Source organism: Capra hircus, chromosome 6, assembly GCF_001704415.2.
Source record: "Capra hircus breed San Clemente chromosome 6, ASM170441v1, whole genome shotgun sequence".
NCBI classification, from domain to species: Eukaryota; Metazoa; Chordata; class Mammalia; order Artiodactyla; family Bovidae; genus Capra; species Capra hircus.
This window is the reverse complement of record NC_030813.1, coordinates 91728873-91755720: the sequence shown is the minus strand read 5'-3', so window position 1 is coordinate 91755720 and position 26848 is coordinate 91728873. Positions and strand designations below refer to the sequence as shown.

The window sequence follows — 26848 nt, the reverse complement described above, 5'->3', positions numbered from 1 at the left end:
ATGGCTGTTATAATTCCCAGTGTTTTTGAGGGAAATTGACATTTGCTTAATTTATTCTTTAAGTATCTGAATCTTTCTTTTTCTTTAGCTATTTCAATAATTTCTAACAAACCTCAATGTCCATAAATGCCAAGTAATTGTTTTTGAGGAAGTGTTGATATAAATACAGATCACCAATAATTTTCATTCATCAGCCTATTTTTCACATGTTTTCTTATCTTCGTAAACTGTGTGCCTATGGCTATTTGTTCATTCCTGACTCCTCCTCTGAGTTGAAGGTGGGAGGGTGCCCTGGGAATTGACCTGCTAGGATGAGGGGTCCCTTCTCACCGCTTTACACCTGTTCCCTTTTCACCTTGCTGCCCATATTAATTCAGAGGGAAGGTTAGTTGCTGTTTAAATCATATTATTCCTATCATTGTTAGTATGGCTGTGTTAGCTGACTATAAGAATAAAGATTTAACTAAAGACTACATTTTCTATTTCTCAATATATTTTCATGTCAAAAGATTTATGTTTGTGCTCACTTCAACAGCACATATACCAAAATTGGAATGATACTGAAAAGATTACCGTGGCCCTTGCCCAAAGATGGCACAGAAATTCTTGAAGTGTCCACATTTTGTGCAGTCCTCAGAGATTCAGCTCTGTCTTTGCTGGTAAACATAAAGAAAATGGAGGGGCGTGGAGAGCTCACTCCAGAGGCCCACCTGGGGTCTGTTCCCGCCGCCCCATCCACTAGACAGTCTCCTCTTCATGTGCTCCAGGCCTCTCCACAGCTCCCCCCGTCCCATTACAGTTGTTAAATTAACTAGGTAACCCTGAATTCACTCTCGAATTAGGATCACCTTAAAATAAAGAATTTATTAAGAAAATTTCCTTTGAAGGCCAAGCGTGATGCATTTAATCAGACCAGAATTCTTCAGAGTGGTGAGCAAATGATAGCAGACTTTTGCTCTATTAACAAACCAACGAACTGTGCCTGTATTAACCCTGGTCTGAACACTTTAGCTGCAGGAAGTATATCTTGTTAGCAAGAAGTCAGACCTTTCATCCTCCAATAGTTTGTTTTTAAAGAATGCCACATTTTCTTTTTCTTTTTAACCTCTAAGCTGGACCTAACTCAAAAGCAGTGGCATTTTCAAACCTCTTTTCTCAGCTGGTTCTAGGAAACAACATAGGATCATTGAATTTCCAAACAGTGGTGAGCTTTACTTATCTTTTCAGTGGCCTGCCATGTCTTAAGTCTTCAGTGCCTTGCCTCGTGTCTAGAACATTCTCATCCGGTCACCAGTTTCAGTAAAATAATCATATATATGCTTATGTGGCCAGTTTGACCTTTGAAACAGTAGTGAGTTCTGAGTACATGGCAGTACCCTTGACAATGGAAATGGCATGGTTTGTGTTATCACTGGGATCTTTTAAAAGATCGATAATAGTAGATGTCTTGTGTGGTATTTTATATATGAGTTTCTAGAAAGTTATTTTAGTGAAAATTCTAGTTACAGTGTTCGTTGTATGACTGTGTATTTTGTGTATATATTTCCTATATGTGTAAGTATGAATTTGGTCAGTATTATTTTATTACCATTGGAGATATGGCAAATTACGACGGCCAATGAAGTTAATTCTAGCAAGGAATCACAGAACATCAGCATTTATATATGTTTCTCAGCTCAAAACCCCTGAGTAATTGCTGAAAATTGTTATATCCCAATATTGTGAAATCTGAAAACATCTTTTGTGAAAACTTTCTTGAAATGATCCAGGTGCCTTAGAGGAATCTGACACATTTTCACAGTGTTTGAACATAAAATTATAGTCACCTCTCAAAATTTAGAAACTTTAAAAACTAAGACACAGTTTAGTTCCTTTTTTTTTTTTTTTCAGCTATGAAAGTGGCAATGGGGATGCAAAAACAAATTACAGCTAAAAGAGGTCAGATAGATGCCCTTCAGAGCAAGATACAGTTTTTGGAAGAGGCAATGACAAATGCGAACAAGGTGAGTGCCTGTGCTTGGAGTGGGGGAGGCCAGTGTGCTCACCCGTTAGTGAGCTGCAGTACAGAGTGAGACACACAGAGATGCAAAGTTCAGTGGGGACAGGGCCGGAGGCCACTCCTAACAGAGCGTGCCGAGAAGGTTCCCACCGGAACATCTGAGCAGGACCTGGAAAGAGCTAGTGTTTCTTGTTTGTTTTTTTTTAATAACTACTCTGGAATGAATTTTATTTTCTTTTATGATTTTCTTCCTTGGTCTTCTTTTGTTATTTTTTACATGTATCTATTCTTTTTCAAATTCTTTTTCCATTGAGATTATTACATAATATTGAGCAGCATTCACTGTGTGTAGAGTAGGTCTTTGTTGGTTGTCTATTTTAAATGTATCAGTGAGACCAAACATATGGATTCCAAGGGGGAGGAGTGGGGTGGGAAGAATCAGAAGCGTGGGATTGACATATATACGCTTTTGATACTAGGCATAAAATAGGTAACTAATGAGCACATCCTGTAGAGCACAGGGAACTCGACTCAGTGCTGTGTGGTGACCTAAATGGGAAGGAAAGCTAAAAAAGAGGGGATGTGTGGATACATATGGCTGATTCACTTTGCTGTGCAGCAGAGACTAACACAACACTGCAAAGCAACTCTACTCCAATAGAAATTAATCTAAAAAGAAAGAAAAAAGAAAGTAGTATGTATAGTCGATCTCAAATTTCCAATCTATCCCTCCCCCCAACCCTTCCCACCAGTAACCGTAAATTCGTTCTCTATGTCTGTGAGTCTGTTTCTGTTTTGCAAATAATTTCATTTGTATCATTTTTTTAGAATCCACATGTAAGTGATATCATACTACCTTTGTTTTTCTCTGTCTGACTTAACTTCACTTAGTATGATTATCTCCAGGTCCATCCATGTTCCTGCAAAATGGCATTATTTCATTCTTTTTAATGGCTGAGTAATATTCCATTGCATATATATATCACATCTTCTTTATCCATTCATCTGTTGATGGACATTTAGATTACTTCCATATCCTGGCTATTGTAAATCAGTGCTGCAGTGAACACTGAGGTGCATGTATCCTTTCAAACCATGGTTTTCTCTGGCTATATGCCCAGGAGTGGGATTGTTGGATCGTGTAATAGGTCTAATTTTAGTTTTTTAAGGAACCTCCACATTGTTCTCCATAGTGGCAATTACCAGTTTACACTCCCACTAAGAATGTAGGTGGGTTCCCTTTTTTCCACACCCTCTAAGGCATTTATTGTTTGTGGATTTTTTTGATGATGGCCATTCTGCTGGTGTGAGGTGTTACCTCGTCATAGTTTTGATTTGCATTTCTCTGTTAATTAGATGTTGAACATCTTTTCATGTGCCTCTTGCCACCTGTATGTCCTCTCTGGAGAGAAGTCTGTTTAGGTCTTCTGCCCATTTTTTTGATTGGATTGTTTCTTTTTATGATATTAAGCCACATGGGCTGTTTGTACATTTTTGAGACTAATCTTTTGTCAATTGCATCATTTGCAAATATTTTCTTCCGTTCCGTGGGTTGTTTTTTCATTTTGTTTATGACTTCCTTTGCTGTGCAAAAACTTTTGGGTTTAATTAGGTCCCATTCATTTAATTCCATTGGAGTTTTGATTTGTTTTAATTTCCATTACTCTGGGAGATAGATGGAAAAGGATATTGCTCTAATTTATGTCAGAGTGTTCTGCTGATGTTTTATAGTGTCCGGTCTTACATTTAGGTCCTTAACCCATTCTGAGTGTATTTTTATGTGTGCTGTTAAAGTGTTCCGGTTTCATTTTCTTACATGTAGCTGTCCAAGAGCTAGTATTTTAACTGCAAGAAGATACTCATGGTAGAGACAGAGTGATTATAAGCAGAGCATATTCAGTTCTACTCTAATATGACAACTGTGTTCCTAAAATCATGCTATACAAAATTGTGCAACAAAACCCACCACGGGACTTGTGAGAGTAGTGGGATTAGGAGCATGACACTGACGAACTTCATCAGTGACAAAAAAATAGGAACCCACTGAAAATGGTAGCACAGTTTTGCACGTTAAGTGTTTAAGAGACACATAAATACGACAATTAGGATGGCCCTTTATCTTAAAAATGACTTGAAGTTTGCTTGTGAACATGTGCATTGAAGAACTGCAGTGTGCTAGTTGTTAAGAAGGGATAGAAGGTAGGTTTTTCTGTGACATAGGATGTGGCTCATTAACACAAGGTAAACGGAGGGAGCTAATTGTTTGAAGAGTGTGTATGTTTGTGTTTTGTATTTCTGAGCAACTCTCCTTAGCTGGGTGCGGTTTTCTGCACTGACCTAGTATTTCTCATAGGTGAAACCATCCATTAATAGAGGTGAAATCTGTGTTGTGCTCAAATATTCCCTGAAACGTCAGTCAGGGAACAGTCAGTCTTTGGAGTAGACTTGCACTTTCAGAAGAAGAGTTACAATAGAACTGACCATAATGCCAATGAGAAGGGAAACAGCATACGCAGAAAATGAGGGCAACTCAAGCAGCTGCTTTTCCCCTTCCCAGAGTGCTGAAATGCTTTTTTAGAATGAGGCTAAACACTGACAGATATGCATATACATTTGTTATACCTCTCACCGGTCTTTCCTGGTAGCTCAGCAGTAAAGAGTTTGCCTGCAGTGTAGGAGACACCAGATACATGGGTTCAATCCCTGTGTCAGGAAGATCCTGGGAGAAGGAAATGGCAACCCACTCCAGTATTCTTGCTTGGGAAAATCCCACGGTCAGAGGAGCCTGGTGGGCTACAGTCCATGGGGTCACAAAGAGTCAGGCATGACTAAGCAACTGAACGCACACACACTCATTACATGGACTTATTTGCTGTGTCTTTGTTATTTCCCACTTTTTTTCTCCCCTCCTGCCTTAAGTTCCAAATAGGCAAATAATGAAAGAGTGAAATGAACAAATCTAGGGTAAGAGAAATGATACGTGTGTGCTTCAGCATCTACATCGCTATATCGTTTCTGATATTCGCTCCTGTATAATTGTAGGAAAAACATTTTCTAAAAGAAGAGAAGACGAAATTAAGCCAGGAATTGAGTACTGTTGCAACAGAGAAGAACAAGATGGCTGGAGAACTAGAAGTCCTGCGATCTCAGGAGCGCCGATTGAAAGAAAAGGTTGCTAATATGGAAGTTGCTCTCGATAAGGTGGTTATTAACTAAATATATACAGTAGTTAACAACTAAACAGGAAAGCTCCATGTTGATAGACACCAAATCTGTCGAATTGGATTGTGTCCCAGTCACTTCACACAAGGAAGAACTATATATCCTGTAGAGAAGGCTGAGCTTTAAGAACAAATCATAATGCATACTTTTTACAAAATTATGATTTTTTTTTTTTTGCTTACATGAACATAAGAGCAGTAATGCAAGATGTGAGATGCTTCTGGTATCCTTTGTGGCCTGAATAATTTAAAATACCACCAGTCTAATTTAGCTTCAAAGAAGGACTTCAATACTTGGTAGAATACAGTCTGTTAATAATATCAATAAAAAGACGAAGTAATGCTAATGTGTGGCACTTTGTGGAGTTCAGAAAGTGCAGGTAGAGAATGCAGCTTAATGACTGCGAAGATCAATGATGACACCACATTTGTCCTTGCCATATGTTGTAGAGGAGGAATCTCTCTTTGTGTCACCTGGAAACTCTGGAAACCTGAAAATACTGTATACCCAAACCAGTCCTTGCTTCTTGAGACATCAGAGCCTCCGTGGTGACAGAACATGGTCTATGTTCCCACCTATGCAAACTTAGGACTTAGAATATGATATATGGGCGCAACGAATTTCAGTTGTGGTTATCTTTATGCAGATATTTTTACCATTGCTAAAGCTGTTTGCTCATTTCATCCTTAGTTCATTCATTCTTTTGCGTATCCTTCACCTACTAAACGCCATATAGATGCTGGGGCTACAAAGACATGACCTCCAGTAACTCTCAGTTTTCTGAATAAAACAGATAAGTAAATAGATAAATGTAATACACTGTGCTAGGAATGGGGGGAAGTTTCCTTGAAGAGATGGCGACTCTGCACATATACGTTAATGAAATAAAATTGCACAAAGAATGGAAGATAAACCACATGTGGTTGCTTGATTGTAGGCATCTTTGCAGTTTGCAGAATGTCAAGATATAATACAGCGTCAGGAACAAGAATCTGTGCGCCTAAAACTTCAACACACGTTGGATGTAAAAGTAAGGTCTTTTGTTTTCATTAAATAGCATTTTAAGCAGAAGTTAAGCCTTGGTCTTGGCCTTTTGGCTAAGATCAAGTGGTGGCTCAGACGGAAAGCGTCTGTCTACAATGTGGGAGACCTGGGTTCGATCCCTGGGTCGGGAAGTTCTCTGGAGAAGGAAATGGCAACCCACTCCAATACTCTTGCCTAGAAAATCCCATGGACGGAGGAGCCTGGTGTCCATGGGGTCGCAAAGAGTTGGACACGACTGAGCGACTTCACTTCACTGATATACTTTTAGGTTTTCTTCATGTATCTTAGATGCTTTCAAGTGTACTTTTAACATTATCTGATATTAACAATTACAAAATCTTTACATTGTACCTACTGTACCTATCCTTTTCCTATATAGTAACACGTTGAAGCACCGTGCTTTATGTTAGGTTTATATTGTGTGAAGGAAACACAGAAGTACTTACCTTGGGGAACCAGAGGTTTGCATACAGGAGGAGGTCAAACATGTTTGACTTGTTTGGAGAATAGCAAAAATGAGGTAATTTGCATGACAAATCAGGTGTGCTTTAAAAATAGGACATTTTCCACCGAAATACATTTGTGTTTTGAATATACTTTAAAAGTGCAGCCATACTTCAAAGTCACAGTACTGGATACCTTCCCATAGCTGGAGAGGAATCTTCTAAGTAGTGTGTCAGAACTGGTGTGGAATGTTTGGCCAAGTTAAAACCAATGTAGTAGCCTCTGATTGGAGATGCCGCTTCCCACCTGGAATGCTTACATCATTCACAAGTGTGAAAGCCTCTTGCTAAGCCCAACATTAGTCCCCAAAGAATAACATGCATCTTGCTTAATACTTTGGCTTCAAACTTTGTAGGGGTTCAACATGTAAGACTGAAATTTATTTGCAAAAATACATTTTGATTTCACAATTCCAGCTGTAGGTTGACAGTTATTTTGCTCACATGTATACTGTCTTCCAGGAACTGCAGGGCCCTGGATACACCTCAAATTCTGCTGTGAAGCCACGCCTTCTACAGCCATCGTCTGCTGCTCGCTCTCATTCCAACGTGCCATCTTCCCAGTCTACAGCCAGCTTCCTGTCTCATGTGAGTCACTTGTCTTGTAGTTTGTGATGCAAATGGCATAATAGGTAAATGATTTTAAGTTGAGAAGAATTTCATTAAAAAAAAATAAGCCTATAGTTATGACATTTTCAGTTTTTAGAATTTAAATTTATACCCACCAGGTGAACAGAAAGGTTTTTCTTTTCTTGTTTGGCATTTTCTCTGGGGAAAAACAAAACATGAAATACTCAGTAAACAATAATTATTAAAGTAAATTATTATTTTAAAAAAATAAAGTAAATTATTTAGTAACCTGTATTGATATTTTTCTATCATAAGCATTCAGTGTGCAAAGCCAATGTTGAGATGGCTAAAATAAGCATCACTTCAAATGCCAAAGGCAAATTATTTGTATTATAGTACTCTACTAAGATGAAAATGATTTGCTGTATATTATCTCTTCATGACCTATATGTGGACTTATTTATAATCATAAAGATTCTATTAATATTAAAATTGTTACTCTCTTTAGTTAAAATATTAGAGAGTTTGAAATTCTTTTAGTTTAACCTTTTTTAAAGCTTAGGAAAAAATCTGCAGAGTATAAAATTCAGATTTTCTCTCCTCTGAAGTTATGTGTATTTATCGTACCACTAATCCCTTGCAACCAGTATTCAGCTCCATCTCCAAAGAAATGAGACATATTTCATAAATCACTCATGAAAATCCATTTCATTAGTTAATAGTCCTATTGTGTGTATAGCAACAAGGTCACTGGTAGCCTACCAGTTATTCTGCCTGTGCCTTGAATATAAAACATGCACTGCAGAATGAACAAGTTGAAATGGACTCCTTTCACATACACAAGGTATATATGACTGATAAGCTGTCACACAATAACATTCTGTCAAACAAAAGAACATTATTAATGGTGGTGGTGGGTGGTGGTTTAGTCGCTAAGTCGTGTCCACCTCTTGTGACCCCGTGGACTGTAGCCTGCCAGGCTCCTCTGTCCATGGGACTCTTCCAGGCAAGAATATCAGAGTGGGTTGCCATTTCCTTCTCCAGGGGATCTTCCCAACTCAGGATTCAAACCGGGGTCTCCTTTGCAGGCAGATTCTTTACCGACTGAGCTACGAGGGAGCCCAGTATTATTAATATAAGAAGTTAAACATGGTTCTCTCTGGAGACTGGAAATTGGAGGTGGGCAGAGGAAGGGAAGAAAATTGCTGCTTTTTAAGTCTCATAAATCATTTTACTTTTAAAACTATATGCATGTTGCATTAATAAAAATTAAATTAAACCCATCTCTCCATGAACTTAACAATAAACAAAGAACAACAACAAAGCATATTTGACCAGGAGTCACTGGGACTTAAGATGTGTCTCTAACTTCTTTGTGTGACCTTGGAAATTGAGTTAAATAATACTGTGCCTTTTCATCTCTAATGAGGAGTCTGGACTATGGATCATCTCTAGGGTTTTCTAGAAGATCAGCTCTAAATTTTCATGGACTTTTCATTACCCAAAAGCCTAGTAAGATTACCTAAAGAGCTTAGTAAGATAGGCTCTTTAATACATAGACTATGCTGCTGCTAAGTCGCTTCAGTCGTGTCCGATTCTGTGCGACCCCATAGACGGCAGCCCACCAGGCTCCTCCGTCCCTGGGATTCTCCAGGCAAGAACACTGGAGTGGGTTGCCATTTCCTTCTCCAATGCATAAAAGTGAAAAGTGAAAGTGAAGTCGCTCAGTTGTATTCGTATTCGACTCTTCGCGACCCCCATGGACTGTAGCCTACTAGGCGCCTCCGTCCATGGGATTTTCCAGGCAAGAGTACTGGAGTGGGATGCCATCTCCTTCTCCGACATAGACTATACGTGATTATAAAGAATCTCATCTATCACTGAAAAAGTACTAGTCATGAGTCTGTTAAATTAAAAACTTGAGTTATAATTCTAACAGCAATAATGAAGTGTATTTTCTGAATAGATTGTTAAGCCTGTTTTATACGATTAACTTCTTCCCTTAAAAATGTTATTATAAATGTTTATTATATAATTTTACACATTAAATATAATATGCATTCTTTGTTCTATTCACGGATGTGTTCTGAGTACCTAGAAAAGTATCTAGCATGTGGTAGATATTCAGTACATATTTGTCTAACAGATGAATGAATTCTTTGTGCTGATAAAATATTGGGTACAGGTTTTCATTGTTTCTACTGACAAGTCAGGTTTAAGTCTTACTGTTGCTTTTTTGAAGGTAATTTTTTTCTCTAACCATTGTGAAGATTTTGGTTTAAGCAGTTTGACTGTGATGTGCCTATCTGTATTCTTCTTTATATCTCTTGTGGGTCACTGATCTCCCTGGATGTGTGGATTGATATCTTTCATTGATTTGGAGAAATTTGTATCTTTTATATTTTTGATTATTTTTTTTCTGCTCCATTCTCTTGTTTCCTTCTGAAACTTGTACTATTAAATAACTTCACTTTTTTAATTGCAATGTTATAGCTCCATTGTTTGAATCCCCTGTGGAATTGTAACCATTGTTTCTCTTGATTTCTAGTCATATTTTTGTCCGGTCTTTTTGCTTTCTTTTTTTCAAGACTTTATTTTTTAGAGCAGTTTTAGATTCACACCAAAATTGAAAGGAGGATACAGAGATTGCTCATATACTTCTTGCCCCCACACATGCACAGCCTCCCCGTTATCAGCATCATTCACTGTAATGATACATGTGTTATCAAGGATTAATCTACATAGACACATCATAATCACCCCAAATTCATGGTTTACCTTGGGGTTTATTCTTGGTGTGGTACATTCTATGGATTTGTACCAGTGTTTATAAATGTGTCATTACTGATATATATCCATTATTATCATTTACAGCATTTTCACTTTCCTATCCTAAAATTCTCTATGCTCCGCCTACTGATCCTTATCCTCCTTCCACCCCTGGCAACCACTGATCTTTTATTGTCTCCTAGTTTTACCTTTTCCAGAATGCCGCTGAGTTGGAATCATACCATATCTTGTTTTTTCAAATTGGCTTCTTTCACTTAAGCAGTGTGCATTTAAGCTTCCTCCATGTCTCTTCATGGCTTGATAGTCATTTATTTTTAGCATGGGATGGTAATTCATTGTACCATAGTTTGTCTGTTCATCTACTGGAAGGTACTGGGGTTGCTTCCAAGGTTTGGTAATTATTAATAGAACGCCTGTCAACATCCACGTGCAGTTTTTTTGTGTACATATGTTTTAAACTTCAGTGGGCAAATATAGATAGCATGATTGCTGGGTCATATGGTAAGAATCTGTTTAGTTTTGTAAGGAACTACCAAACTGTCTTCCAGGGTGGTTGTACCATTTTACACTCCCACCAGCAGCTAGTGAGAGTTCGTCTTGTTCCACAGCCTCACCAGCATTTGGCAGAGATTGTATAATGCAGTAGTTTCCTGTGAAAGGGTGCATTTCCTTTATTAAGTGTTTTAAAACCTTCCATGTCTGAAAATACCTTTGTTCTTCAATTACATTTCATTGGTACACAAAATGCTACTGTTCTTGCACTGTTTTGATTCCAGGGCCTGTGTATGTGACCTGTTTGTTTCTCAAAGCTTTTGGCGTCCTTTCTTTACCCCTAGTATTCATTTCAGGGTGATCTCTGCTGGGAGTCTTTCTCCCTGCACTGTATAGGCACTCTTATGTTCTTTCCTCTCAGAAATTTTCTTGTATTATTTATTTGATAACTTTTCTCCCTCCACTTTTACAGTTCTTTCTGGAATTCCTGTTAAGTCACCTATTAGGCCTCCTGGATTTAGTCTCAAATCTTCTTTAATTTTGGCTTTCAATTTCTATCTCCTCATATTTTATTCCCAACTTTTGGGAAGACTCCTCAATTCCGTCTTCCAAATACCTATTGAATTTTTTTTTCCTGAATATCATTTTTTTGTTTAATTTCCAGGAGACTATTTTGGTTTTTAAATCTGCTCTTTATATAGTTTCATGTTCTTTAGTGGATGCAGCAGTACTTTCTCATTTCCATTTAAGGCTATTAATTTCAGTTTTTCAGTAATCTCTTCTGTTACCTGAATTATTGCTGTTTCTTCAAATTTATTTTTTTCTGTTTGTTTTGATGTCTGTCTTTGATGTTGGAGCTTTTTCCTTTACTGTTTGCTAATCACTAGCCATCCATTCATATTTAAAATTGAGGTCCTAAAAATTTTTTTTTAATTGAGGCCCTAAAAAACGAATTAAAAGCACTTGGTAAGGTTCACAGGACTTGTCAACTAGTAGACGGTTAGGTATTACTTTTTAACTAAGGGACCCCAAAACTGTCTTACTTTTTTCTTGGTCCTATCAATCCCACTTCGGAGAGAATCTCTTACTACTGACTTGTTGATGTAAATCTGCCAGTGTTCTGAAGAGGTGAGTGGGACAGGGAGCCTGGGGTACATGTGTGTCTATATAGTCTTATTTATTATGCTTATGTTTTCGGTTTGCAGCCTTACTTCTGCCGTGCCAGGTGTCCTCTTAGAGTTTAAATTCCTTTGGTCCAACCTCACCCCGTGATTAAGCCTCTAATTTTATTTAGAGGAAAAGAATGAATTATTACCCAACCACATGGGGAGAACATCTGGTATTCTCACAGCTTCTGCCATAAGCTTTTAGCCAGTGCTCTCATTTTTGCTGCCTTGTGCCTTCCCCTGACCTTCAGAAATGCACGAGGCCTCCATTACGTGAATCTTTCTTGATGGTATACTCTGATGCAGAGCAGTTCCCTGTTTCTTGGCTACTTCTGTGCAGGTCCTTAATGTTTTAGCTTCCTTGTTCCACTGAATTACCTGTGAATTACCCATTTGCTTTTCATCTCCCCAGATTTTATCATCATTACTCACCTAATATTATTATCTCTCTTTTCCTCTTTATCCTTGTTAATTTCTTTAGTGTCATTTTAGTGACACTGAAATAAATGGAATAAATGCCAATTCTAATGTTTAAAAGTAGAACAAAAGTAGAATATCACTGCATGAATTGTTCTGCATTGCCCCTTTATTTCATTTCATTTTAGTCTTCTTGTTCTGTGAATCTAACAATAGTCATTATTTACTGAACACCAGGCACTGTACGATATTCTTTCTATACATTATATAATTTATTCCTCACAACTACCCACACGAGGTAAGTGCTGTTATTATAACAATTTTTCAGAGAAAGAAACTAAGGCTTGGAGAAGCTAAATGAATACAGAGTTCACACTCCAAAAATACAGTTGTGCCAAAACTTAACCAGGATGGCCTGAGTCTAGAATTTGTCTTAATTAGCTTGCTGTACTGATTATGTACACCACACAGTTGAATGCTGTTTATAAAAAAAATAATTAGATGATGCTGTAAATAAATACTCTACCTGAACTAATTGTGTATTTCATTAGGTACTTGTGACTGAAGATTATATACCATTTCAGAGGTCCAAAAACATTAAAAATTATCCAGTTGATTGCCCTAGTGTTATTAATAATAGAAGAGAAAATGGTAGAATTGGAAAAATTTTATTATCTGATTGATCCAAGCTCAGAAACCAAGAACACGTGTGTATGTATGTGTATGTACATACATACAGATACACATAATTGGTAGCCTGACACAGAAGCATTCTAGATTAAAGTTTTAGGTAAAGATTATTTTAGCATGTAAAATGAATAATTCCAGGATAATATAATTTATTTTATTTATATATCAGATTCCATACACATGCACCGTAATTTGTGCCAGCTGTGCTTGATCTTGGCCACTGAGGTACCCATGATGTGAGCAAGATTTTCAGTAAGACTTTATATAACTTTGGTTTCCTATTCACCCATTGTTAATATACAATATAAATGATATATTTATATTGTAAATGGTATTTCATATTCCATTTTTATTACAATCTTCTGACAGGAATATAAGTATTATGGGAGATGGATTTGGTCAGGCATTCTTAAAATAGAATAGTCTGATTCAAACTGAATGAGATCAAGCTTTTATTTTTAGCTTTTTCATTTATCTTCTATCTTTGGAGAGTGGCGATAGAATGTGTTGAGAAGCACACAGTCTCCTAGACATTACTTATCTCAAGTTATAACTCATGTTTGCCTGTAATGGACTCAAGGCCATTAGAGAGAACAGTATTTGGAGAAGATGGAGATGCATTTGAGATATAATTTGCAATTTATTTTGGAAACATGTCTGACGTAAGACAATTTCAGAGTCGAAATGTAATAGGAAGCTAATCAAATCACAAATAAACCTTAAGTTTATCAATAACAGTATAAGCTCATATTCATCCCTTGAAATCAAAAAGCTTGTATAAGTTTTAACCTGAAAATGTATGTTCCCTAGAAATAGCCTTAATGTATATCCTAAGGGTCAAAGGATTGAAGTGAGGGAGAGCAAGATTCTTTGATGGGTTCCATAACCTCATGAAGAACTTGTAAGTAGCTGTTTCTTTACCAGCCAGACAAGATAGTCATAGCCAGCCATACATAACCAGCCAGTTATATGTAAATAATCATTTAAAATCATTCATTTCCTAGCTATTTTCTAATTTTTTAAGTGTATTTTGTTCATGTTATAAATCAAAATTTGTTCCATATGAATCAAACAATGAAGTATTAAAAATAAACTTTTTAATGAAAAGTATTACAAGTGAAAGTATTATAAGATTTACAGACATGGAAAGAAATAATTGACTATTTTGAGTAAATGAAACTCAAGTCAGAAGCCACCATAAACTAAAATGAAATCACAAACTAGAAAAATATTTCTAGTAAACAAAGGGTTAATATAAAATATGAAGAGTTTTTACATACCTAGAAAAAGATAGCATATATTCTAAAAGAAAAACATAGAAAAGACATGTATATAGTCCAAAAGAAATGCATATAGTCCATAAACATGAAAAATGTTCAAGCTCATTTATAATCAGTTAATAATTATTACATATTAAAGCTAAAACAAACAATTTTGTTTATAGAATGGTCAAATGGAAATGGGAAGGGTATGGTACAATGGCCACTCTTCTATCACACCCTACTGATAAACATATAAGTTGATATGACTGTATGTTGTCACTTTTACTTCCAAAGTTCACGATTTCTTTTTGTTTTAAAATTAATAGACTTTTTTTAGAGTGGTTTTAGCCTTGCAGAAAATAGAGAGTTCCCATAGATTCCCTTTGCTGTCCTCCTCTCTCCCCCCAGCTTCCTCTATTACCAGCATGTTGCATTCATGTGGTACGTTTGTTATAATTGTTAAACCAATATCAATACATTGTTATTAGCTTAAAGTCTATAATTTTCACTGGGCTCACTCCTTATATTGTGGGGCTTCCCTGAGGGCTCAGTGGGTAAAGAACATACCTGCAATGCAGGTGACACAGGAGACGTGAGTTTGATTGCTGGGTCAGGAAAGATCCCCTGGAGTAGGAAATGGCTACCCACTCCAGTGTTCTTGCCTGAAAAATCCTATGGACAGAGGAGCCTGGCAGGCTACAGTCCAGAGGAGAGCAAAGAGTCAGACACTACTGAACATCACGTGCTCCTCATATTGTACATTTTGTGCATTCTGACATATGTATGATGATATATATCCACCATTGCAGTATTATACAGAATATGTTAACTGCTCAAAAAATGCCCTGTGCTTCACCTTTTCATCTGTTGCTCCCGTCCCCTGAACCCCTGGCAACCAGTGATCTTTTTACTGTCTTCATATTTTTGTCTTTTCCGGAATGGCATACAACCAGAGTCATCTAGTTATAGTCTTTTCAGATTGGCTTCTTTCACTTAGCAATATGCTTGCAAGATTTTTTCATATCTTTTTATCCTTTAATAGTTAATTTCTTTTTTTTACTGAATAATATTTCATAGTACGGGTGTACTACAGTTTATCCAGTCACTTCTTGAAGGATATCTTGATTGCTTCCAAGTTTTGGCAAGTTATGAATAAACCTGCTATAAATATCTATGTGCAGGTTTTGCATAGACATAAGTTTTCAACTCTGTTAGGTAAAAGCTACAGAGCATGGTTGCTGCATTTTATAGTATGAGCATGTTTAGTTTTGTAAGAAACTAGCAAACTGTCTTTCAAAGTGGCTGTACCATTTTGCAGTCTCACCAGCAGTGAATGAGAGTTCCTGTTGCTCTCCATCCTTGTCAACATTTGGTGTTGTCAGTGTTCGGATTTTAGCCATTCTAATAGGAGTGTAGTGTGATATCTTATAGTTTTAATTTGAAATTCCTTAATGAAATATGGTTGATCATATTTTCATATACTTATTTGCCTTCTACATATTTTTTATAGTGAGATATCTGTTCCAAATCTTTGCCTGTTTTTTAATGAGTGTTTATAATTTTTTCTTACTGTTGAGTTTTAAGAGGTTCTTTCCGGAGATATATTTTAGCTACCAGTCTTTTGTCACTTATATGTTTTGAAAAGATTCTCTGCCAATCTGTGATTTTTGTTTCCATTTTTTTTAAATTATCATTTGCAAGGAAAAGTTTTTAAGATTAAAAAGTCCAACTTACTGATGCTTTTCTTTCATGGATCATGCTTTTGATTTGTATCTAAAAAGTCATCATGAATCCCCAAATCATCTAAATTTTCTCCTGTATTATCCTCTAGAGTTTTATAGTCTGGAATTTTACATTTAGGTCCATGATTCACTTTGTGTTAATTTTTGTGAAAGATAAAAGGTCTGCATCTAGATTCATTTTTTACTGTGTGTGAATGGCCAGTTGTTCCAGTACCATTTGTTGAAAATACTACCTTTTCTCTACTGAAATACCTTTGCTTCTTTGTTGAAGACCAGTTGGCTATATCTGTATGGGACTGTTCCTGGGATCTTTATTTTATTCTGTCCCATCAGTCTATTTATCTATTCTTTCACCAGTACTGCACTGTCTTACTACAGTAAATCTTGAACCTGGGAAATGTCAGTTCTCCAACTTTGTTCGCCCTCACTGTTATCTTTCCTATTCTGAGGTTTTTGCCTTCCCATATGCACTTTAGAATCAGTTTGTCAATATATCAAGGGGAGCATTGTAGCTAGACTGCACAGCTAACCCTGATGACATCTTCTTCATGACTCTGTCCTGGTACTAACACACTATATACATTGTCACGTTAACCTTTCCGGTTACTCTAAATCTGTAAATATGAAGCGTATAAGATACTTCATGTGTTTTTATGCTAAGGAAAGAAGGAAGTGGAAAACCAGCCTTTTTTGAGTACTTACTATGCATACATTAAGTACTTCTCATTCCTTACGCCATTTATAAAGTAAGAGTTATTTTTCTCATTTTTACAGATTAGGAAATGGAGACTAAAAGAAGCATTTCCCTTGTTATAATGAAATAAACTTTATAAATTTGTTTGTAGGTTATTACACTGATAATTTATAATAAGTGTCATGGGCTTAAAATTTTTTAATAACAAAGCTTGTTAAGTAAACTTCCTAGTGGGCAGAAGATATGAAGGTCCAGGTGTTATATTGAAGGTTAGAACTGAAGTGACTGAATATTGCAATAGGATAAGTCTTTTGAAGTTCTATTCCTCATCAGATATGAGGTCCACCAGGGCTAGGACAAGAACAAAACCTGTGTTTGGTGAAACTGGATCTGCTTAGCAACAAATGCTTTTATTCATGATTAAGAAACTGGTTCAGCATGTGTGGTATATGGGAATCTCTGTACCTTCTACTCACTTTTGCTGTGAACCTAAAACTTCTCTAAAAAATAAAGGCTATTAAAAATGATTCACATCTTTGTATATTTTAAATCAATGAAATAAAATTTAATGGAATCTTAATTGATGAAACTCTGAACTCATCATGGTAATTTCTTGGTAAGATGACCATCAGTAAACTGGTGAAATCATACTTACCACACATTCAGTTAGTTAGAACCCTTGGCATCCTCAACTGGATATTTTATGTGGTTTCTCAGTGGGAAAAGGAAGGGAAGGACAATGTGAGGGTTATACCAGTAGCATCAACACTTGATTGGCATGGACCCTAGAAAAGTAAAGCCTAAAGAGCAAAAATATTGCAGTGTCTACCCTTCAACATGGAGAAGGCAATGGCACCCCATTCCAGTACTCTTGCCTGGAAAATCCCATGGACCGAGGAGCCTGATGGGCTGCAGTCCATGGGGTTGCTGAGGGTCAGACACGACTGAGCAACTTCCCTTTCACTTTTCACTTTCACGCATTGGAGAAGGAAATGGCAACCTACTCCATTGTTCTTGCCTGGAGAATCCCAGGGACGTGGGAGCCTGGTGGGTTGCCGTCTATGGGGTTGCACAGAGTCGGACACGACTGAAGTGACTTAGCAGCATCCTACAACACCCTGTATGTCTGGCAGGTGTACTGCCTTGGGTCAGACACTTCTGGCTAAAATACCTTTATGATGCTTGATGCCTCTCTAGCCATGAGTATCCTCCAACTAAGTCCACCTGCTCACCAGGGCAACCTCTGATTATTATCAGGTTTCCTCTCTTTTTGTGCCTATTGGGAACATCTGTGCTTCTTTGTATATTATAAATATTCATTGAGGAACACTAGCTACCTGAAAAATCTTTTAATATTATTCCCCAGACACAACTGAGCGACTTCACTTTCACTTTTAACTTTCATGCATTGGAGAAGGAAATGGCAACCCACTCCAGTGTTCTTGCCTGGAGAATCCCAGGGACAGGGGAGCCTGGTGGGCTGCTGTCTATGGGGTCACACAGAGTCAGACACGACTGAAAGTGACTTAGCAGCAGCAGCAGCAACATGGTTTGAAAATATTAAATGTCTCTTTCCTCATCAGTAAAGTGGTGGTCGGGGGGGCTAGATTGACTCATTGCTAGAGGGTTCCTTACTTCTAAAATTCTATAGCTTTATAAAATTAGTTACTCCCTTAACAAATTATTGAAATTATTTTACCTGGATATAGTTATAAATATTTAATGGCATGGTAAGATGTCCATACCATATTGTTGAAGTTAAAATTTTTTTTAAATGATTTCACTATGTTGTAAAAAAAGAAAAAGGCGATTAACATATGATACAGTGTTATTAACTAAAGTACAGATTTTGTTCAGATTTCACAAAATTTTATGCTAGTGTCCATTATTTGTTTTCATATCTTATGCAAGATTCCACATCGTATTTAGTTGCATTGAGTAGCTTCAGCTATATGCAACAAATTCTGGTAAATTCTCTTTTCATCTCTTTTCTGTTACAAATATTTTCTAATTTTCCTTGTTACAGCTGCTTAGATATACCCATCATTTAAAAGAGGACATTTAATTTCCACATGCACAGGGTTTTAAAAATATCTTTGATAGTACTTTCTCATTTAAATGCTTTCTTCTCTGTAATCGTCTTCTGTGTTTTTTCAGTCCTCTAACTTTATTGAGAGTAATAAAGGCTCAATCAGTTGCTTTATTAAAGATCTAAATCAAAAGATCTCTCTTGGCTAAACCAAAGATCTCTCTTGGTAAATGTCACATTGCACTTGAAAATATGTGAGTTATTTTCAAATACCTTTTGATGTTGATTTCTAACCATAATTCCACAGTGATAAGAGAATAGACACTATAGTTTCAATACCTTTAGACCATGAAATTTTTCTGCCTTGTTTTATGTCCCTGGATATGTTCCAGTGCCTCCTAGTTTATAGTCTATGGGAACTTGAATAGAATTTGTAACTGTTGTGTGAAAATTATATAAATCTTAATTATGTTGAAAAATAAACTCCCTGCTAATTGTAAAAGAGAAGACTTTTAAATAGATGTGTATTGTTTAATCCTGTATAGTTTAGTTTATATATATATGTATAAATAGGTATGTACATGCATGCTAAGTCACTTCAGTCGTGTTTGACTCTTTGTGACCCTATGAACTGTAGCCTGCCAGGCTCCTCTGTCCATGGGATTCTCCAGGCAAGAATACTGAAGTGGGTTGTCGTGCTGTCCTCCAGGGGATCTTCCTGACTCAGGAACTGAACCTGCAGCTCTTAAGTCTCTTGCTTTGGCAGGCAGATTCTTTATCACTAGCACCACCTGGGAAGCCCATAAGTAGATATATTCATTTATGAATTAGATATAGCACTGTGTTGATTGGATATTACTGATTTATCTCTGAGTGGTAAGATTACAGGTGTTTTATTTCCTCTTTTTCTCCTCCATAATTTGTTTACCAGTTGAATTAATGTTATAATAGGAAATGGCATTCAAATCTGAAAAAAACAAAGTGTCCTTGTCTTGTAAATTGTTTTAATTCAGCACTCTATGAAACCTAATGCAAAGGAAGATCCAACGAGGGACTTGAAACAGCTTCTCCAGGAGTTGAGAAGTGTGATCAACGAGGAGCCAGCCGTGCCTCTGGGCAAGAGCGAGGAAGACGGGAGAGCACCGTCTCTGGGGGTCTCCTTTGTGGCTGTGTAAGACTGAACATGCTTCAGAGTGGGAAAGTGTCCCTCAACAGTGGTTGGCCATCACGTTGTCTACATGGGAGGCTGAGGTTACAGTAACTGTGAGGGGTATCTGAACATTACCAGGAGAAATGATATGAAAGTCGAGGAGTTAGCAGAAGTGAAACTACTAGATATTGAGAGAAAATATTATTTGTTCTATTCAGAAATTAGGGCAAAGTGTGACATTCATACAGTATATTCATACAGCAATTTATAGTTCCCAGCAAATTTCACATCCATAATCTTACTTGATTATCACAGCAACTGTTTGAGACAAGACAGAGCAGGATTTATTTATCCCGTTTTAAAAATAAGAAAAACACAAGTTCCAAAAGGTTGACTTACCTACAGCTACATATGGTGGAGCTAAAATGAACCCTGAGAACTGCATAGTCTTCAAATATAAACTAATTGGAAAGCTTTGGCTCTCTAGGCATTCATGCCAGTGACTTAAATTAATATACAGTCAAATCCAAAAAGCGATTCAACCAGTCTACCAGCCACTGCCTGCATGTACTTACAGAAATCAAATAGTGTTTTAAAATTTTAATGTGTGCTGTTACTAAATTCACTTAGAGCATTTTAGCACAGTAGATATACTATATTATTAGCATTACAACATGAGTTATATGTTGTTAGTATTATAACAACCCACTTCTGTAACATTTGTTTTCTGGTTATATAGCAAATATCTCAAAATCATACTCTCTGACATAATACTTATATGTAAACAATCTCCAGTTTCTTTAAGATATTCAGATAGTGTTTATTAACCTGAGGTAGCAAAATATTAATTGGATTTGCCTATTTTACTAATAATATTTGTTAATAGTAGTAGTAAAATATTAGTGATTGTCTGGCTACCTAACATAACGTTGCATTCTCTGAATCACATGTCAGAAGCATCCTCTTGTCACTCCATCCAAGAACACTTATGTATGCAGAGTACTTTAAAAAAAAAATGTTCTTGTGCATTTTACTTATTTTTTTCAACTTCTAAGTTGAAGTATAGTTGATTTACAATGTTGTTTTAATTTCTGCTGTATAGCAAAGTGATTCACTTGTAGATACATGTACATTCGGTTTTAAATATTCTTTTCCATTACAGTTTATCCTGGGATATTGAATATAGTTCTCTGTGCTATACAATAGGGCCTTGTTGTTTATGTGTTTTGTATATAAACGCTTACGTCTGCTGACCCCAGACTCCCTCCCCTTCCCTTTTCCACCCTCCTTCTCCTTTGGCAACCAGCAGCCTGCTCTCTGTGTCCGTCATTCTGTCTCTGTTTCATAGATGGGCCAACCTGTGTCGTAGTTTAGATTACAGATACAGGTGATACCATGTGGCGTTTGTCTTTCCCTTTCTGACTTGTTTCACTTCGTATCATCATCTCTGGTTGCATCCATGTTGTTGCAGATGGCGTTATTTTGTTCTTTTGCTGACTGAGTAGTATTCCACTGTACCTATGTACCACATCTTCTTCATCCACTCGTGTGTCAAAGGACAGTTAAGTTGTTGCCATGTCTTGGCTATTATGGATAGCAGAGCATTTTGGTTTTTGTCCTAACTCTATAATCTGCTTTCTAAGCTAGGGCAATATTTATTAAGCTCATTTGACCAATGATTACATTGACGTAGATTGAGCTGCCACCTCCTATGAGACAAAGAGTCAAGGTCAGAAGTAAAGTAAACATTAGAGCCCCTGGCTTCCAGAACTCATCATTCCACAAGATCACCATGACTTCCCTGATCAAATTCCATCACTTCAACCGCTGCAGATGTGCTTGACTATATTGGACCCTGTTGAACATGAATATATTTGGCCCCTGCCTTTAGATAATTTATGTTAATTTGCTATAATTCTACAAATGACGTTGTCACCAAAGCCTAAATTCAGCCTAATGCTTTTAAAGGTTCAGGGACAAAAGCATTTCTAGGTTGACAAACTCCATGGGTAGCCCCTTGCAAAACTTGCTTGGAGACCTAAAATCTACTCTTGTGCATTAAAGAAGAGTTAAATACATATGAGCAATTGATTCTAAAAATACATGGAATCTGGAAATTATTCTTTGTATAATTAACTGAGAGTTATATTTATCTATACAGAGATGGTAGAGTAAGAGATTCCATTATTGAGTCAAGCCTGAGATTAGACATATGCCATAGGTAAGAGGAATCTGAGATTCTGAAACTTATTAATTGCCTAAGAATTATACATGTGACCAGATAATTTGGGAAGTCTGGATAGTTTAAATGGGAATTGATGGAAAGCCTTAATAGTGTTTAACTGAAACAAAAAAAGGATTTTAGTGAAATATACTAAAGTAACTTACTTTATAGAAGTCAACTTAATAGGCTTTTTTTTTTTTTTTTTTTTTTTTGCTGCTGTTTACCCAGATGAAGATATTTCTGTGGTATGCCATTCCAAAAATGGAATACTTTTCCTACAGTTACAATAGCTTACATAACTTTCGAGAAGAAGGTGGTCTCAAAGGAAGTTGCAACAGCCTCAATATAAGGTTATAAGAACTTTACTGAAAACAGTCCTATTTTTACCAATAATCTAATAGCTGAATGTTTAAATGAAACCATTAAAAAGAGCATTAAAATACCATTAAAAAGAGAGATTACATCCATAACCCCTAAACAAAAACAACTTCTGAGAACTGTCTTTAGCCAAAAAGGAGAAAAGCTAATACTAGTTTGTTACTTAGTCAGACACAGAAGGCATTGCCTGCAGGTCTTCAGTAGCTCCCAGCATCTGCTGCATTCAACACACGGTTCTCAGACTGACACTGAAGCATCTCCCTAGCTGGTCGCCAGCCTGCTTTCCTCCTGTAATGAGCTCTGGCCAAAATGGACTACTACTGATTCCCAGAGGGGTCCACGTCCTTCTGTCTTCAAGCTTCTCTCCATACATTCTCTCCACTGGGAAGAGCCAGCACCCCAGTCTCACTCTTTTGAATCTGCATCTGTCTAAAAGCAGGATTCAGAGGAACAATTTGGTTTGATCGCTAAGTTAAAATAACATCACATAGTCTTTAACTTCTCCCACCCTCTGCCAACAGAAGCAACAACTCATTAAGGGAATCCACTGAAGGCAGCAAATCAAGTGACACTTTTAGCAGGTAAGAAACCATCTGACCAGCCCCTGACTTTCAAAATGTCCCCTTTACTACTGTCTTTCATTCATTCATTCATTAGAATATCGCTCACTGCCTGTGATGTGCCGAGTTCTGTGCTAGGCCCATGGTTAACAGCAGGTGAGACACACATGGGCCCTGTCCTCAAGTTGCTTATAGTTGTAGGGTCTATTTATTGACTGACTGCCAGGAAAAACTTTTATCTTTCTATCTTTACTACTTATGAAAAAATAGCAATATTAGAGTCCTCTTTATATCATAGAATATGAAAATGAATTCTAGTGTTTAAATTCCAGTTAGGCAAAGAAAGGCCTATTCATTACTGTATCTTTAGCACCAAGCATTTTGCCTGCTTTTCAGTAAATATTTGTTCATGAATGAATTAAAGCAGATACTTTCTTACTGTCCCTACTGTTTGATCAATATTCAGTGAACTTAAATCTTTGCAAATACAGCTTTCTCTTAGCCTAAAAGAAGTTTTGATTGTCTTCTAACCTGGGTGTGTATCATTACACTCACTGATCCTGTTAATAATATCTGTAGCCATCTATTACCTGGGTGTTTTTGACTTATCTCCTTTAGTCTGTCTAATCAAATCTATGATATAGGCATTATCATCCCCATATATAGGTTAGAAATGAAGGCTCAGCTTGCCAAGAAATTTACCAAGGTCATACAGCTTGTAAATAAAGGAACCAGAATTGAACTCAGTTCCGGCCTGCTTCTGAGCTCAGGCTTATAACCACTCCTGTGTTCTGCTTCTGGGTACCTGGACAATCAGGATATTGGCAAGGTTACAATCCTTTTAGAAGCCCTTGGGATTAGTGTATTCCCTTCCCTTTCTCTTTTAGAGCTTCTGGGCCTCTAGCGCTTCATTCTTGCACCCTTTGCCTCGTGGCTCCTTCCTCCGTCTTCGCAGCCTCTGGCTTGGCATCCTCACGTCTTCTGCTGGGATTGTCACATCACCTCCTCTCTTCTGTGTGAAATCTCCCCCTCCCTTCATCCTGTAAAGAGATTTGTGATGCCATTTAGATAATGTAGCCTGTATCTCCACATACTCCAGGACAGTCTCCCCATCTCAAGACCCTTGATGTCATCACATCTGCAGAGTCTCTAGTGCCATGTAAGGTAACATTGGTAGGCTGTTGGTGTTTGGACAGATATATTTGACAGTCATTATTCATCCCACCACACTGCTTTTAAAGCCACTTTACCACTCTACCTTTGTGGTAGCCTCTACAGTGTTCAGTGTGGATGTCTTAAATCTCTAGTCTCTTGTAAGTTCCAGTCACTTCTGTGCATCAGTTTCAAATTGCTCTGCCTGAAGCACACCTCAGAGTATGGTCCCAGCCCCAAGACTTTCTAAGGCTCCCCATTGCCTAGTGCAGCAAGAACAGACTCCTTACCCTGGTAATGAAGACTATACAACACAGCCACGACCTTTTGGTCCAAGGCTTTTCTCCTCATATTCTCAAATGTTTTGGTCTCAGAACAGACACCTTGCCCTGATAATGAAGACTACACAACACAGCCATGACTTTTTCTAAGGCTTTCCTCCTAATATTCTCAAACTTTTTGGTCTCAGGACCCCTTTGCACTCACAAATATCACTGAGGCTTCCAAAGAGCTTTTGTTTACATAGATCGTTTCTATTTGTAGTATTGGAAAATAAAATTAAATTTTAATCTTTAAATAATTAAAACAATTTGATACTTAAAGATAAGCAAAGTAAGTATATTACATGTTACTATAATAAAATAGTTTATTATGAAAAATAACTTTTCAAACAAAAAAGAATCATTAAGAAAACATCATTTTACAGTTAATGCATGGCTTAATAAAAGGTAGCTGTATTCTCATACCTGCCTCTGCATTTTTCTGGTGTGATATCAGATATCATGGAGGCTCCGGGAAACTCCACTATATACTTATGAGAGACTAAGAGTTAAAAAGAAAATAATATCTTAGTATTCTAATAAAATTAGTGTTGACCTCACAAACCCCCTTTTCAAGGGCACCGCTTTGAGAACTGCTATCTTAATGTTTTCAGACTGGTATCCAACCCACAGAGAACTTTGTGGTTTAGTTCAGCTTACTGATTTAAATAGGTCTGATAGTTTTGTAAAGTGACACTTATTGCTAAGAGAGGTTAGTTTTTTCCTTGGTTTTTAAATTTTAAATGAGTCATTAAGAGTGCATCTCTTAGAATCCATGAGGGAAATACTGGTTTTTATAGCTATTATTACAAAAAAGAATTTTGCAACCAAGATTATATGTTACTACATTTTCATTCTGCAGAATGTTCATGGGCACTGAATACATAAGGATGACGTAACTCTGGTTCTCCCTCATAGGGTATTTTAGGACTTCTGCAGTTTAGGGTCATGGCTGCCATCTTGGATTTATACATTAAGCCATCACTTTTGCCTTCACCAGCTTGTTCTTGTTGATAAATCTTAGCACTGAATTTGGAAATGGAATGTTTTTGCATGACCATTCTTATGTTTCCAGAGAGCCAGTCACGTTACACGTAGGAGAGTTGGAAGATCCACCTGGTTGCTTTGTATTCCAATCTGCAGGTGAGTTTTTAATGAAAGCACAAAAATTGGGCCTACTTAAACCTTACGGTGGATTCCCTTTCACTCACTGCTAGTCCCCTCATTTTTTATACTATGTAACTTACTAGGTATGTTGTTGATTGGGTGTCACCTCCTGCTAGACAGCTCTGCACAAGGGCAGATGATTTTAGTGGTTGGGAAATACCCCAGTACCCAGAACCTTCCCAGGACATAGCAGGCCCATAAATAATTCAGTAAATTATTCAGTAAAAATATTCAGTAAATAATTTCTGAATGAGTGAAAAGGAAAAGATACGAGACAGGGTGTTCTCCATACACTTTGCAAAGACAAAATGTGCTCTATAAAACAAGACAAAGGAAGAAATTGAAAGATAGCAGAATCTGTTGAAAAACAAAATGGCACAACTCAAACTAGAAATGGAAAACAGTAAAAATTAGGATAGGAAGGGCTGAAATCATAATCAGGGACATGACATACCCCTAGAGAAAATTGCAGAAGAGGAATTTTTAAAACTAAGAAATGTGAAAGATAATGGTAGAGTATAGGTTGCATTTGGAAGGCGAAGGCAAACCAGCAGACTCATAATCAGCCCTCCTATGGAAGAAAACAAAATAAATGGAAAAGAACAAAACTGAAAATGATGGTTATTCGCAAAAGTTTACTATAAATCTGGACAGTAATGTAAGTAGAGAAAATCAAGGTGTGAGGTGAAATAGAAGGAAAGTTTCCAGGTTTTCTTGTCCTTTGTAGAAGAATGTGAATGTACATCTAACATCAAAGCAATATTCTTAAATGAATTCTACTTCTTAATTTTTATTTTTTATTTTTTTTAATGTTACAGTAATTCTCGTTTATTTTTTTTTAATTTTTATTTATTTTTTTATTTTTTAAATTTTAAAATCTTTAATTCTTACATGCGTTCCCAAACATGAACCCCCCTCCCACCTCCCTCCCCACAACATCCCTCTGGGTCATCCCCGTGCACCAGCTCCAAGCATGCTGTATCCTGCATCAGACATAGACTGGCGATTCAATTCTTACATGATAGTATACATGTTAGAATGTCTTAATTCTAATTTTTTAATGTCTAGTTCTAATTAATTCTTAATTTTTAAATTTTTAACTTGTGAGGAATCTTTATGAACTAATACTATATTTTGAAGAAGAGAAGATTTATTTGAAGTTGAACAGTTTCCTTAGATTTTACTTCAGTTGTATGTTTATACTTTTGTTTTACCATTTACCCAGCATATATCCTTGCTTTATTAGATTAATATAAGTGAATGCTTTTACCTTTTTC

The 26848-nt window shown here is 36.8% G+C and overlaps 1 protein-coding gene across 5 annotated transcripts in view; it reads left to right on the top strand.

Moving 5' to 3' along the window:
• CCDC158 (coiled-coil domain containing 158) overlaps nucleotides 1–26848 on the top strand; it is a 79415-nt gene that overhangs the window by 41044 nt on the left and 11523 nt on the right. For 4 of the 5 annotated variants that reach the window (XM_018049604.1, XM_018049606.1, XM_018049603.1 and 1 more), the window contains 7 exons: nucleotides 1891–2003; nucleotides 5042–5200; nucleotides 6159–6251; nucleotides 7231–7356; nucleotides 19634–19791; nucleotides 22894–22953; nucleotides 25480–25547. In XM_018049604.1, coding sequence (XP_017905093.1) covers nucleotides 1891–2003; nucleotides 5042–5200; nucleotides 6159–6251; nucleotides 7231–7356; nucleotides 19634–19791; nucleotides 22894–22953; nucleotides 25480–25547 — 777 coding nt within the window. The remainder of the gene's footprint in view (nucleotides 1–1890; nucleotides 2004–5041; nucleotides 5201–6158; nucleotides 6252–7230; nucleotides 7357–19633; nucleotides 19792–22893; nucleotides 22954–25479; nucleotides 25548–26848) is intronic. The other variant, XM_018049605.1, reaches the window with a different exon arrangement.